Raw genomic sequence first — 14,634 nt, forward strand, 5'->3', positions numbered from 1 at the left:
TCTTCTAATGATTCTGAAAAAAGGGACAATTTCATGCCAATAGTACCCTTATCTCACATTTTTAATTTGCTTCTTAGTTATCATAACTAGGCCTTCATAATTTGCTTCTTTCTGTTTGATTCAGAGTATTATGTTCTGTTTGGTAGTTGGAACTTTGGACGTTGAAATTCAAATGTTACAAACACATACAAAATCAGTTCTTTTGAACCAGACAGCAAAAGGTGACCAGCAGAATAAAGATGTGAAGCACATGTTCAAAAGAACTAGTCACTTGTTCTGAGATTTCTAAACAACTTATGCAAGCTAAAATAACATGTATATCTATGAGAATAATCATTTTCTTCAAAAATTCTTCCAATTGAAAGTTCTGATACATTTTGATAACATCTTATACATTTGAACAAGATTGTTTTTGAATTATTTGCAATTAAGTTCTGATAATCACAATTGAAAAGAAGCCAAATTCATTTATCACAATTAACTTAGAACATGTTAGGGAGAGAAAGGAGACATATTGAAGATAGGGACTGGAAAATAAATATGAGAAATATTAGAAATTATTTTGATTTTAAAACTTTGACCATTAGATTTGTTTTCCTGCCATATGGCATCATATCAGAAAGCACTCCAATAGATATAAGCAAGAAATTCTCAATTATCCAAACAATCCCTCATTTTCTCTCTCTTCACCTTCAACCCTCCAATTTTCATTCCATCAAACCCCACACTCCAATTTTCTTCTTGGAAGTGGTCAATGGCTTCTACACTTTCTGTAACTGCTAATTTATCAGGCATACATGGAGCAACTGAACGCAAAAAACTCCCCTTTTCTTCGAATTCTATCTGTAAGTTTTTCCCTCCATTCATTTTCATTTGGGTTGCCTCCAAATTCATTAAAGGTGCAAACTTTGATTATGTTAAAAATTGAGTTTATCTGGAATTTATGATTTATCATATTCATAGGTCTATTCTTATTCAAAGTAGTTGAAAGCTCGAAATGTTACTTAGTTTTTTCTTAAAATTAATAATACTTTAATTTGTAGCTTGACCTTACTGTTGGAATATAAGCTTAATTCTACATGACCAAGATTATGAACAAAAAAAAAAAACAAGATTGATTAGGGGGTTATGTAAGGTGAATCCATATATGTTTTTAATTATCAATCTTAAATTGTTATCTCTATAAGTTGTTCACCTTTGGCTATCATATAGGTAAACTAAAGTCCAGTGCAAATATAGTTGACATGAAGATATTTTCGCGCAGTGGTTGTCAAAAAGTCGGACTCAATCATAGATATTTCCGAGTACATGCCCTGTTTGGAGGGAAAAAAGAAAATAATGACAAAAGTGATGATGCACCTTCTAAGGTTAGCCAAGTTAGCTTTCTCTTTTGCTGACAATGTTACTGTTACATGTGAATACATACACAGTTATCTCATAGACATATTTCCTACCTGTTTATATTTTTTACTCGCATGGTAATTGACGTTAAATGACTACATGGCTTTTGGCATATTGTTTTTGATGAAAGCATTGTAGGAAATCATTTTTTCTTGTTTATTCTTCATCTCATCCTCTTAGTATTTCTCCAGCATGAAATGCATGGAGGTGTACTTGTAAATACACTCCGACGTCAATGAAAAATTGAGGAGTGTAATAGAGAGAGTTTAAAATTAAGTTTACCCGAGGTCCACCTCATTACGTTATACTCAAGTGGAATAATCGAATATGATAATTGATAATGTCATTGCACTGATAAGAAGGATATCCTAAATTGCAGAGACCTTCTAATTCAGTTGAGTGGTCTCCTCCTAGTTGATCCTGTTGTGAGATTATTTTACGAAGGTTCTAGAATTCTTAGCTGAGGTAGTAAGGCATTAGCCAAACAGCTTTGTCAACCCAAAATGAGTTAGGGCCTAAATCTTGGGATTGAGTTATGGGGTCAACACGGCCCAATCTAATTAAAATGCCAAAGCAAGAAATCACTTTTTTATTTGGGAAATGTTTAAAGCATTGTACATGATTGTGTGACATTTAGGCAGCATGCTAGATTGGTAACTCTTCAGAAACAAATATGACTATAATATTTTCCTTGGACGTTCAGAAAAATCAGAAAACTTTGGTTGTTGGTAATGGATATAAGTCACATCTGCATGTAGGATTTTACTGTGCAGCTTTTAACTCAAAAGACAGTAAATTCTCTATGAAAGAAGCTTGAGTTGAAGCATAGCCCATATAAATGCATGTCTAAGCAATGCACCTATCAAACTCAAAGGAAATTTTTACCAGGTATTAGACCAGAAGTTGCTTTATGGTCATGAACATTAAGCCGTGAGAACAGAGAACAAGTATAGGGAAGATGAGAATATCAAGTTGGATGAGTGGTCATACAAGAAAAGATAAAAAATCCCTCAAAAAAGATAAGACTTGAAACAAATGTGGCTGAGGGAAAGTTGGTTTAGTACTTTTTGGAGATAATATGGTTTAGTAATGTGAAAAGAAGACTAATAGTCTTCGATGAGAAAAGTTGATCAAATGTAAGATAGTCTTGATAGAAGGGATAAAGGCTGGAAGACCTAAAATGCAATTTTAGGAGAAACCATTAAGGAATACCTCACTCTAATTAGTTTTACTGTAAATTTGATTTTTTGAAGAATCCGATGACATCAGTTGATCCATGTAGCAAATCCCCTAGTGGTATGTGGCTTTGTCATTGTTGTTGTTATCCGTTTTGTATATACTAAGCTTTAATTTACACTTTTGGCAATCTCCATTGAATTCAAAATTTTGACTGCTGTATTTTCTTTTGTTGGTATGTTGTATGTGTTTGTCAATATGATTTGACTAATCCCAATATCCATAATTGACGGGTTTCATGTTTTGGCGGTTTGGTTTTAGGCAGGAATGCTTGGAAATATGCAAAATCTTTTTGATACTGTGAAGAAGGCACAAATGGTTGTCCAAGTTGAAGCAGTGAAAGTACAGAAAGAACTTGCTGTGTATGACTTTCATGCAAAACTATTGTAGCTTTTCCACTTTTCATGTTGTTTTCAGTTATACAAATTATTCACAAGATTTATTTGTCTTTGTTCTGTTATACAGAGCAGAGTTTGATGGTTACTGTGAGGGTGAGTTAATAAAGGTATGATATTTTCTTGCCCTTTCTCTTTATCATGCTGCCGGGGTTTTTCATGCTTTTCTGAGAAGATATGATAACTGGAACTTAATCGCCCTTTAATTTTCCATTTAAAAGAAGTTTAAAGGCAGAGTTTTATGTGTATCATCATAGAATAGTATCATGATTCAATTTTGTTTAATTTGACAATGGTTGATCACTTCTTTATTTTTCAGCCCTTAATGAAGTTTAATTTGCAGGTAACATTATCTGGGAATCAGCAGCCTGTACGAACTGAAATTACTGAGGCTGCTATGGAACTCGGACCAGAAGTGAGTTTACAAATGAAGCGATTTTATAATTTTATGTAAAATGTTTCCTGTTCAATAGGAAAATAGGTACATGACTATGTGGTGAAATAGGAGTTAAACAAATTTGTTAAGATTGTAAAATTCTTTGATTGTTTTTCGAAGAAATTTGTAGGCTGTGATCTATTTTTGAACTTGACACGATTACCCGCTTTAACGAAAACATAGCACAGCTTTCCTATCTCAAAATTAATCATGTTGAAAGTTGTAGGAATGGGTTTCATCACTTTCATGTGCTGAGTGTTGGGGTGACTTGCTTGCATTTTTATGTATCTAAGTATGGTCTTGAATGCACACATAACTATTATTTATTATCTAACCATCTTTGGATTGCAGAAGCTTTCGCTTTTAGTCACAGAGGCTTACAAAGATGCACACCAGAAGAGTGTCCAGGTAAAAGAAAATTCAAGAGGAATGGAAATTCATTTGCATTTGTCGGCATTAAATTGGAATAACACGCTCTTGATTATGTTTCCAGGCCATGAAGGAAAAGATGAATGATCTTGCACAGAGCCTAGGAATGCCACCAGGGCTTGGTGGAGGATTTAAGTGATGACTGAGAGATGAACCTCAATTTTGCATACAGAACCATGTCACAAATGCTTATTTCTCCATGTACTATGATTTTGATGTTCAAATGGTGGACCCTTTTCCCCCTTTTTAATAAGAAAAGGCCTTTTTCTATATTCCTTGTCCTTTTATTTGTTCAAAGGTGAAAAATCAATTCTAGATGACTTATTTGCTCATCTCTCAATGAACTAAAATCAAAACTACATTATGCTGTTGTTAATTCACTGAGATTCTGGTGGAAATAAGGGGATGGAATTCTTGGTTCTCTTAATTTTGCAGTCTCATAATTCTATTTTGCACTCCATGTCAAATGACTCAAATGAATTGGGAAGACCCTCCTCCTTAAATGAGTGAACAGGCTGTTTATTTTCCTGCTGGTAACTTTTCATGAATGTTCCAGTTTGATGACCAACTTTATTGATTTTGGAGGCAATTTTGTTTGTTTATACCATTGTTGTTTAGACCATTGACATATGTAATCGGTTTGTTCACATTCTCAACTTACATTAGATTTTTTGTTTTGTTTAAAATCATGTGTTTAGTGAAAAATGGTTTACACAATTGAGAGGACTAACAGCAAGATCAAATGAATCTTTTTTTTTATAAGGAACTAGTCCTTTTGGAGTTTGTGGATGTCCCTCTTAACAAGTTTGTTCTTAGGAATTGAACCTTTGACCTTTTGGTCATCCTGGGGATCTTGCAGGACTTTACACTACTAGATTAATGTTTTGTTGGCAAGATCAAATAATTATTTTTTCTGAATGTTAATTATATGATTTTTAGTTTTGTTTGGTATAAGTAAAGGTATTCTACACCTTATGGATAAAGAACTAATTTTTTTTGGGTCGTAAAACATTTGATATTTTATTTATTACGATAGATGAAGATTAGTGCAGTCTTATTCTAATAAACTTATGTCTCGTTTTGAAAGGATAATGACTTCTTTATTATACCAAAATTATCATTATTATGAGCCATTTATGATTCTGATAAGACGCGAAGTCTCAAGTACAAAAATGGCTGAGTAGTGTGAGATGCCTTTTCGCTGCTACCTCTACTTTTGGAAAGAAGAAACAGTTCCCCATCAGAAAAATGAACAGGTAAGGTAATCATATATTAGTATTGTCTTTGTTTCATTTGTCAGTTTCGTCACCCTCAAATATTACCAAAAGTTGTTTCCTCTAAAAACATCATCTCCATTAATAGAGAGGCAAATACACCAAAAACAAGAGAAAAATGTAATATGATTTAACATTTTATTCTTAAAATACAATGATATAACATTTTTACTCTTATATATAAGTGCAAAAGTAATCACTTGTCTTCTGTACTGTCATGCATCTAATCTAAGGTTATTCCTCAAAATGTGCCAAGTGGCTTTACTTCACACCAATTCCTACTATCAGTCTCTTAGTGTTGCACTCAAGACTATTAATTGAGAACCTAATAACTAGCCTCTCACACTCACTCATTGCTACTATTCCATCAATGGCTTCCTTGCCAAGTATGTCTCCAATATTCTTGATCATGTTCTTAGTGTTGCTCTTAACTTCCTGGTGCCAAGGCTTTGAATTTGTAGTGGGAGGGAGTAAACATATGTGGAAGGTTCCACTTCACTCACAAGATTCACTCAATAAGTGGGCCCAGAGTCAATGTTTCATGATTGGGGATACTCTTGGTAAGTTTTTTGTGCTCATAAGTACATCTTTATTAAAAAGGGCAACCTAATGTATGATGATCCTTCTTAGTGGAATTGAGGAGAATAGTATACACAACTTTACCCACACGAACGAAGAATTTATTTCTAGGACTTAACTCATGTCGTCCAGATCACAAGACAAACTACCTTACCATTGTCTCGAGAATCCTAAATATATGTTTATTAATGATCAAAACCGAATCTCATGATAAAGCTAAGTAAAATCACTATTGAGATCATAACTGCATCAATTCTAAACCTGATGTATATGATCACATAATAGAAAAAGGCATAAGTATACACAACTCCCCATAATATGTAGTTTCATTCCTTCCTCTGTGTTTACTTGCATTTACATATAAGCTACTCCTCTCATTAGTTGTCACTCGTCACTGAAACTAACTCCCATTTTTAATGTGTAATGTGCAGTATTCAAATATGATAACAGCACAGAATCAGTGCACGTAGTGCATAAGGAGGACTATTTAGCATGCAATACATTGGGGAATCACTCAGTATTCGAAGACCGGCATTCGAAGTTCCTCCTTCGGAATTCAGGGCCAATTCACTTCATAAGTGGATCACAGGGTCACTGCCAAATGGGGTTTAAAGCTAGTTGTGGTGGCCATGTCTCCTAGTCCTGCTGGTAATGAAACTGTTCATTCCCCGCCTATCTCGCTCGCGCTACCTTCACCGGGACCTACTGCACTCCCACCAAGTATTAATCAAGCTGTTCCACACACTTCAGATGCTGTATTCATATCAGCTGTCACGGGGTTGGGGGTTTCATTGGCCATGGTCATATTCTTATCTTGAGATTGAAACAATATATATGTGCTTTAATAGTAATGCATTATTTATTATAGTAAGATGGATTAAAAATAAGTTCCTGCACAAGTTTTTCTCTATTTAGCCCCTTACCCAAAAAAGAGGTCAACAGTCTAGAATTGTATCAGTTACTTCAATAGAGAGTTCTAGAGTGTTCAGAGATACCAGAACATTCATAAACAAACTTAGAAGTGCATTTTTTATTTATTGTGACAAATCTAGAAGTGTGTTTAAGAAAAAAAACATCAAGGACAACTTAAATTGACAGACAAATTGAATTATTTTCAATACATGATCCTCAGCAATGGGCTATGGAGGCAGTGTTCAGCTAACAAATTTTGGTCATAACTATGTGTCCACATTTTCCACAAGCAAATAGAGCAAGCATACTTCAATGCACCCCTCTCCACTCCTCAAATACAAATACAAACACGAATCCCAATAGAACTACAAACAAATTCTTGATGGAGTGCTAGAGCTACAAGAAGGGGGAAAACAACCCAAGGAAACATAGATACAACAAGAAATGGAATTTTAGTTGTCCCCTTGTAGAGGTGATTCTGTCATCCTCACAGTGCGAGGAAGCATAAACTCAGTAAATATAGGATAATGAGAGGATGGATAATAGCCATCAATGTTATCATTCACCACTTCACATGAAACAGGAATCAGAGATCTACCTCTGAAAAGGATCCAATCAATGTGAAGATCCTGTGTTTGCCGATCCCAACAGAGGCATAAGGCTCTCAAAATTAACTTGAGGTATTCAAGTGCTCCTTGTTTGTCTCCTAACAACACGAGATAACACTTAGTAATAGCACAGTTTTATTATGATCATAGAACAGATTGAGAGTGTAGAAGCAGCAAAACAATAATACCCTTGAATCCATGATAAGTGCGGATTAGAGAAACATTCTTCCTAACACGCGCACTAGGCCATGCATCCCTCATATCCCCGACTACACCATGCTCTCTGCACTCAATCAGAGTCAACACACAAGTTACAATCTACTCCACTGTAGTCTGTATCTCATCTACAAAATAGTTTCACAAAGCACAACTTATCCAACTTAATGTGAATAACAAAGATCGTACCGCTATGAACTACCGGAAATACGAACTTGATCTCCTTACAGTGATGTGATATAAACTTGAAAATTCATACTGACTAACAATTGGAGATATATGTAGTAACAAGCTACCTCGCTCTTCCGAGAAGAAAGCGTCCAGTAGTTGATTCCTTCTGTGTATTGAATCCTCCACAGTATACAACGGGTAGGCTAGGGGGTAAGGATGCAATGTGCTGCCATGTGAGTAAAGCACTTCGCCTACGGGCACGAGGAATGAACGCGTCCATGTTTGTATTTACTATCTGAAATGAGAATCCCGGTGGCTCGACTCGTTTTAGTTGAAATGTGTGGAAATCATGTCAAAGAACCAAATGATTGGAAGATTGCACAATAAAAAAGTAACAGTTTGAAAGCAATTGAAGTTATAATTTCTTTCATAAATCATAAGGATATAGCCCATGTTGCAATGCAAGGAACTTCAGAACCCCATGACATGCTTCCAGGTACAGAGGGAGACTCGGACAACCAAAACGTCCCACCTTCAAGAAGCTCTACCTTCATTTAGGAAAATTATTATTGGTCAACTAATTTGTTCTTCAACCAGTTAATATAAAAAACTATGCCAGATGATACTAAAATAATTCCATACCTTTTCCTTATCATAGAAGATGGTGCAGTGTTCATCAGTAGTATCTTGGGGCCCTTTTCGAGATATACCAAACTGATCATAACCTGTGCATTTTTGTCAATGTTGAAGATTCAATTAGGAGCATAGTATTAACTATTAAGCATAAAAAGGGTTTAACCAGGAATTGCTGATATATAAAAGACAAGTCATTCTCTTACTTGTAGAAAAGAAAAAATGTAGCTATTAGGTGAAGTGTTTATGAGGGGGCAAGAACCAGTGCCAAATGGAAGTAGATGAAAATAGTACCCTTTCTAGCAACAAATTGATATCATTCCTTTTTTATTGCCTAGAGCAATTGGCACTATTCACTGGGAAAATTTACTTGCCTAGTGTACAGAAAATTGTGTGAATTGTATTATGACAAATATGATACAAAATGCTTGTGCGTTGTGACTAAACAAGGCATGTAGTAGTAACAATGAGAACTACAAATGAAACCTTTCAGAAGCTTAAGAATAACTTATTCAAAAAAGTAGTTACCTGGCAGACCCTGCTGGAGAAAATCCAATTGCGTCTTCAATCCTGAATCAAGATGCAAATTGAATCAGAGAAAGGGGAGATTAAACTGAATCAGAAATAATCAAAGGGCAAAATGTTTTGAAAAAAAAGAGTCCTGGATCAACAATCTGAAGAGCAATAACACACAAGCAAAGCAAAGCATCAGATCCAAAAAAAAACATAGCAAGTGAATATTGAAAGCCAGCTTCATCCACAAGAGTATCAACCAAAACCCAGATCACCAAAAAATGCAATAAAGCAAGGATTTTTAGCAAACCCAGATGAAAATTAAGATCCACACATTAGAAGAAGATGATAGAGAAAGAAGAATGAAGTAACCTTGTTGTGTACATAGGATGATGGGTGAGTAACTAGTGATAACGCTTATACACAAATCCCTTCTCTTATCCCATGAATTAGGACTCTCTTGTGGCTCATCATCATGCAGATTGAAGGTCATCACAGTCAAAGATACACTCATTTTTTCTTACCAAGAAAGAAACAAAATTTCTCTCTATGTTTACTTGGTAATTTATTAATGGATTGAGTTGAATAAAGAAGGGTTCAAAAGAGAACAAAACTTGTAACAGGTTGTCATGCTATTTATATTTTAGTCTTTGGAATGGTAGCACGGTTTCAACAAAATGCCAGACAACAGAGAAAAGCATATTTTTCTCTTACTTTAATATATTCACACCTTTTTCTCGGTTTGTTTGGCGTGAAAGAAGAAAGATGTTTGTGTCTCAACTCTTCAGCAAGGTCCAAAGTTCAAGGTGGTCTATTATGTCATGCCTTCAGTTTCCACCGTACCAAGAATAGAACAACATTTTATGTCCCAAAATAGTGTATCATTATATGTATCGTAGTTTATAAATGGCCTAAAAATATTTAATTATTAAAATTTTAATTTAAATAATTTTTTTTAACCAATTATAATCAATGATACACATAATATGGGACAACACTACAGCAGATGTGCTCCATCAAGTACCAACCATATAAAAATAAGCCAAAACTTTTATTTTGTTAATTTATTTTTTCAATTTAGTCAAAAAAAATTCTCATTTTAGTTTTCCAATTTTGTTTACATTCTAACATTAGTCAGATTTGTAGTACTGTCATTTTCCCCTCACGCAAGTTCATTTTTATATATTAAAGATAGTCTTGTCATTTATGAAGATATCTAAAACTTATTTGAAGTGTAGTTTACATTTTAGAATTAAAAATCCATGAATGTAAACTAAATAACTAAATTAAAACGTAAATTTGCTAATTAAAATATAATAATCTCAATTATTCATATATTATAAGTCATGTATGTATAGAACTATATATAGATAACATCTTCCCTTTTGTTATGGTGCTCTTTTCAGGGACTCAATGGTATGCTATCCATTATGAAAATATAAATCAACATTCTGTGACCTCAGATTGAGATGTAGTGATGTGATATGTCTACTCCTCCACGATATGCATGTGTTATACATTAATCAAAAGTTACATCTCATGTTATCATTGTAGATGGTAAAATCAAAGTAAATAAAATTAATACAAAAAAGAAACTAACATTTTTATGATAAAGAAACTTAAAAGTGCTTTATAATTCAATATTACAAAAAAGTGAGTCATGAATTTATTTTATTTTTTACAACTATTAGCTAACTTATAGACTAGTGGCTAACTTATAAGCTACTAGTTTTTCACTCCTAGCTTATGCTTCAAACTACCTTATAAGCTTCAGAGTAGCTTATCATGCTAGCCAACATCACTCCAACAAAGATAAACTAGCCAAAACGATTTTTGAGCCATGATTCATTCAGAGGTGAAACTCAAATTATGAATGGCAATGGACATATCAGATTCCATGACAGTATCACACTGTTTTTGTTGAGAATCATCCTTGATGGCATTCACTTCTTTCCCTTCTGCTGCATCTATACACTCCTGAAATCTAAAGCAACTGATAAGGTGGTCATTTGTTAACCCCACAGCCTGCATGAAGGAGTATATGACTGTAGGACCCACGCCACGAAAACCTCTTCTCACCAGGTCTTTGCTAATAACATCGGCTTTTGGTGTTTTAACAGGAACCTGTCGAGGATATCGGAATTTGCTAACTATAGGCTTGTGGTTCACAAAACTCCAAATATATTTCTCAAACGACCCAAATTCATCTATGACCTGGCATCAGTAAAAACCTGCATAAAGTTAGGTACAATGATAATTACAAGGTTATGGTGCACAGGAGATTAATATCATTGTCTGTCCCATATGGGTCATGCAAATTGAATAAGAATCAGGACCACAACCTAATTACCTTTATTACCCAACCTACCTGATCAGACGGCATTAAACCCCGGTTTAAAGGCATTCAATTGAGAATTAGGGGGGGACATAAGGGCTGAATCATGCAGAAGATTTAAAGACTATCAAAACAGAATTTAATTATCCTGCTTGCACAATTGTTTTCAATCTAGCATTTGAATTCTAGTGGTTCACTAGTCCACTATTTTGTCAATGTCAAATGCAGTTAATATAAATTGTTTGTGCACAGTTAGAAAAATGACAGTGAAAGTAGGAACGTTTATTTCTACATTGACAATTAATACTTCAGTTTTTTTTTGAAGTTATGGGTTGATTTTCTTTTAAAAAAATTGTGACAAAGATCAAGGCAGAAGACAAAGCCAGAAGTTTAAAAAGGAAGTGCCTTCAAACTTGCAAAACATTAATTAGTTGACTTCTTTCCTAACTTGAATATCCTAATAAGGATAAACATGCAAGCAACCTAGGATTCCACTTTATATTCATAGATAATGATGGCTAATGAAGGACAAAATACGACCTAGGTTAGCTGATAAACCAGTTGTCCCATGGAAATGTTCTTAAATCCAGATACACCCGATATAGAAAAAATTATTCATGGGATGGCAGTTGAATACAGCCAAGCCAATATCCCCATGGCTCTCTTGGTTTCCAATTGCCCAGAGATTAATAATTAATTATGAAGCGGCCCAGGACTTTGCATATTCTATTATGAAGGTTGGAAGAGTCAAGACAAAACCAATCACCTACCTTTGATATTTGACGTGCATTCTCAATTATAGCACGCAATTTAACTTCAGAAAGTAAGGAGCTTGCCGGGGTTCCTGATGCTATAGTCCTCCTCTCATTAAATTTTGAGACTGCAACCAGATCGAAGTCTGCAAAAACCTCCCTGCAAAGAACCTTGTTAACAATAATAAGTTGAACAAAGTCAAAGAGAAAGTAGGCTACATCTGAGGTAGCAGCCAAACAGTGCAGATTTGAGATTAAGAATGGAAAAAGCATCAAGAACTTCAATAGAGATGATACCTAAATATGTGCCTTTTACATAGAATGGCTGGCCAAGTGAGTTCAGACAGAGCACTTGAGAGAACAAGATGCTCAAATAATTTCCTACATGAGATTAGGAGCGTCAAGCAAAATCTAACAGAAGAATGTATTTCCTTTTCCAACAAAACAAAATTGTTTTCTGTACATCACGTACTTGTCATCATGTACTGGAACTCCCCATTCTTCATCGTGGAAAGCAGCATAACATGGTTCTAGTATCAACAGAAACTTAGTCAGGAAATAAAAGTTTGAAAAAAACCATATAGTTCAGAATTTCAAACTCAACATGAGTATTATGGAGGAATTTCTATGAAATCCCCATTTTCTCTTGAATAAGCAAAAACATAAACTACAATCCATCAAAAAGGCACATACTGAATCATGTACGATTAAAAGTTGGCTAAATAGCTGCAATTGCAAAGCATAAATGAGTTTAGAAGCACAAGCAAATTAAACAATTCAAATATCCAAAACACACCTTCAATACATCACAGTTCATTCCCATATGAAAATGATTTATATAGAAAAGTACACATGATTTCCAAATTGAGGTACCTATTTAAAGTTTTCAATCTTCAAGAACCAAAATTTATCATGAAATTAGAAGAGAGTCATACAATTGCCAATGTCAATATGAGCTCAAATGAATTACAAACTATTGATTAAGAATTACAAAGTATTGATTAAGACAAGACTATTGAAATTAACAATGATGTGCATATTCATGAAAGTAATTAAACACTCAGAATATTCATAAACTAAATTACCTTCCAGAAGAAGAAGAAGAACGAACCTGTATTAGGAGTGATCCAGGCACACCTCTTTTTAGATTGTAAACCATCAGGTGGATATTCCAACACACCATCAGAAGCAACACTTCTTGGCTTTGACACAGACCGCTTCCTTGTTAAACCTAAGCTATTAGAACGACCCAATCTCCCGGTAGGAGTTCGGCAATGAAATGAGTCTGTTGATGCATCAGATGAACATGAAGCATTCATAGACAAATTAGAATGCAACAACTGCTCATGCCGGCGCAGTGTGGAAGGAACATTAACAGACTGTGGTTGAGGAGATGGCAAAGGGGAAGTGACAAGTGAAGACAATTCACATGGTTTCTTATTTCTCGATTTCTCCGGTTTCCTAAGTGGCTTCGAAACCGGTTTCCTTGAACTCAATGGTCCTGTCTTATTTCCAGATGGTACAAGCACAGGCCTTGCCTCTGAATCAGAGGCAACATTCATAGCCCTTAATTTGGGAGGACCAGACATTGCTAATATCTTACTGGTTTCAGAATTCAGAACCCACCAAAACAATCACCTACAATTTACTATATCACCCCTTCAATGGATTCCTTTTTGAGCTCTTCTTTTTTCATCAAACACCCATAAAAAATCACTGAAACCCTCAGCTAAATAATCAAACTTTACCTACAAAAAGCAACAAAAAAAACGATGCACAGTGACGTGGCACCCAACACTCCAAAACAGATCTTAGACTTTCAGTTCTACAAACCCCACTCAGAGCCCTCCAAAACCCTGCAATTTGAGAAAAATTGAGAACCTATTTCTCTCAAACCTAGAATCCCAATTCAGCTCAAAAAGTTAGGGTTTAAGTGGAGTAGCATTTATACAGTGATGGCTTGCTTTAAGAGAGCCACCAAACTCTGCATTGTGGAAAATGAGAGAGCTTTCTCACAAGGCTGGTGCATCCAAAACGACGACGCTTCTGCACTTCGCAGTTCTCATTTTTTTTAATTTATTTTGTTTACCCAGAAAATAGCAAAGAAAATTTCTGGGATAATGCAGTGTGGGTGGGCTTTGGGAGTGAGAAATAACAGAAACGATGAAGATTGAAGAGAGAGATAGGAGAATGGGATTTGATATGATCAAAGAAAACAAGGTATGAGTAAAACTCGAAAGAAGAAAATGTGGGGTTGAGACTCAAAGTTCAAAGAAAGAAAGAGAAGTGAAGACTGAAGAGGAGAGAGTGAAGAAACATATAATAATGAAAAATGTATATGGTCGTTAATAATAAAACATAAATTGAATTTAGATATTTATTAATTATTTTCATAGGTAAATATTTCTTTTAAGGAGAATATGTCACCTCACTGAGATTTGAAATTAGTTATGAAATATCTTATATGTCAATTAAAGTGATAGTTAATAAGGACTGAACTATTTCTAAAATTTTATATTAAAACATTTAATTTGATCAAGCTCCATACATATTTCATCACTATTTTGAGTTTTTTTATATGCTATTAAAAAACAATCGACTCTTCTTGATCAAAAATCAAAATGTTGGTCTAGTGATGTAAGGTACACTGAATCCTCAAGGTCGTCAAAGATGGTTCAATTCCTGTGAATATACTTGTTGAAAACGACAGCAAGGTCGAGGGTTCAACTCTTTTATGTTGGTCT

The 14,634-nt window shown here is 34.6% G+C and overlaps 3 protein-coding genes and 1 pseudogene across 4 annotated transcripts; 2 read left to right on the forward strand and 2 right to left on the reverse strand.

The window, feature by feature from the left end:
- Positions 678-4,126, forward strand: LOC109362103 (nucleoid-associated protein At4g30620, chloroplastic-like). The gene is made up of 7 exons (XM_019607678.1): positions 678-845; positions 1,213-1,367; positions 2,899-2,999; positions 3,103-3,142; positions 3,376-3,447; positions 3,820-3,876; positions 3,962-4,126. The coding sequence occupies exons 1-7, from the start codon at positions 755-757 to the stop codon at positions 4,034-4,036; spliced, it is 591 nt and encodes a 196-aa protein (XP_019463223.1). The 5' UTR covers positions 678-754; the 3' UTR covers positions 4,037-4,126.
- Positions 5,388-6,748, forward strand: LOC109362104 (annotated as a pseudogene).
- On the reverse strand, positions 6,758-9,631 carry LOC109362102. Of its 2 annotated transcripts, none has more exons than XM_019607677.1 (7): positions 9,176-9,631; positions 8,819-8,860; positions 8,300-8,382; positions 8,104-8,201; positions 7,783-7,995; positions 7,459-7,553; positions 6,758-7,368 (listed from the first exon to the last, which is right to left on the reverse strand). In XM_019607677.1, exons 1-7 carry the CDS (start codon positions 9,315-9,317, stop codon positions 7,115-7,117), a joined length of 927 nt encoding a protein of 308 aa, XP_019463222.1. In that variant the 5' UTR covers positions 9,318-9,631; the 3' UTR covers positions 6,758-7,114. The 2 variants fall into 2 exon arrangements, with proteins under 2 accessions (XP_019463222.1, XP_019463220.1); XM_019607675.1 differs by having other exon boundaries at positions 7,783-7,997; positions 8,104-8,205; positions 9,176-9,627.
- Positions 10,386-14,214, reverse strand: LOC109362101 (probable GMP synthase [glutamine-hydrolyzing]). Its single transcript, XM_019607674.1, has 5 exons — positions 13,002-14,214; positions 12,363-12,420; positions 12,188-12,271; positions 11,909-12,050; positions 10,386-11,017 (listed from the first exon to the last, which is right to left on the reverse strand). Exons 1-5 carry the CDS (start codon positions 13,477-13,479, stop codon positions 10,649-10,651), a joined length of 1,131 nt encoding a protein of 376 aa, XP_019463219.1. The 5' UTR covers positions 13,480-14,214; the 3' UTR covers positions 10,386-10,648.

The sequence above is a fragment of the Lupinus angustifolius genome, chromosome LG12 (genome assembly GCF_001865875.1).
Source record: "Lupinus angustifolius cultivar Tanjil chromosome LG12, LupAngTanjil_v1.0, whole genome shotgun sequence".
Classification (NCBI taxonomy): Eukaryota; Viridiplantae; Streptophyta; class Magnoliopsida; order Fabales; family Fabaceae; genus Lupinus; species Lupinus angustifolius.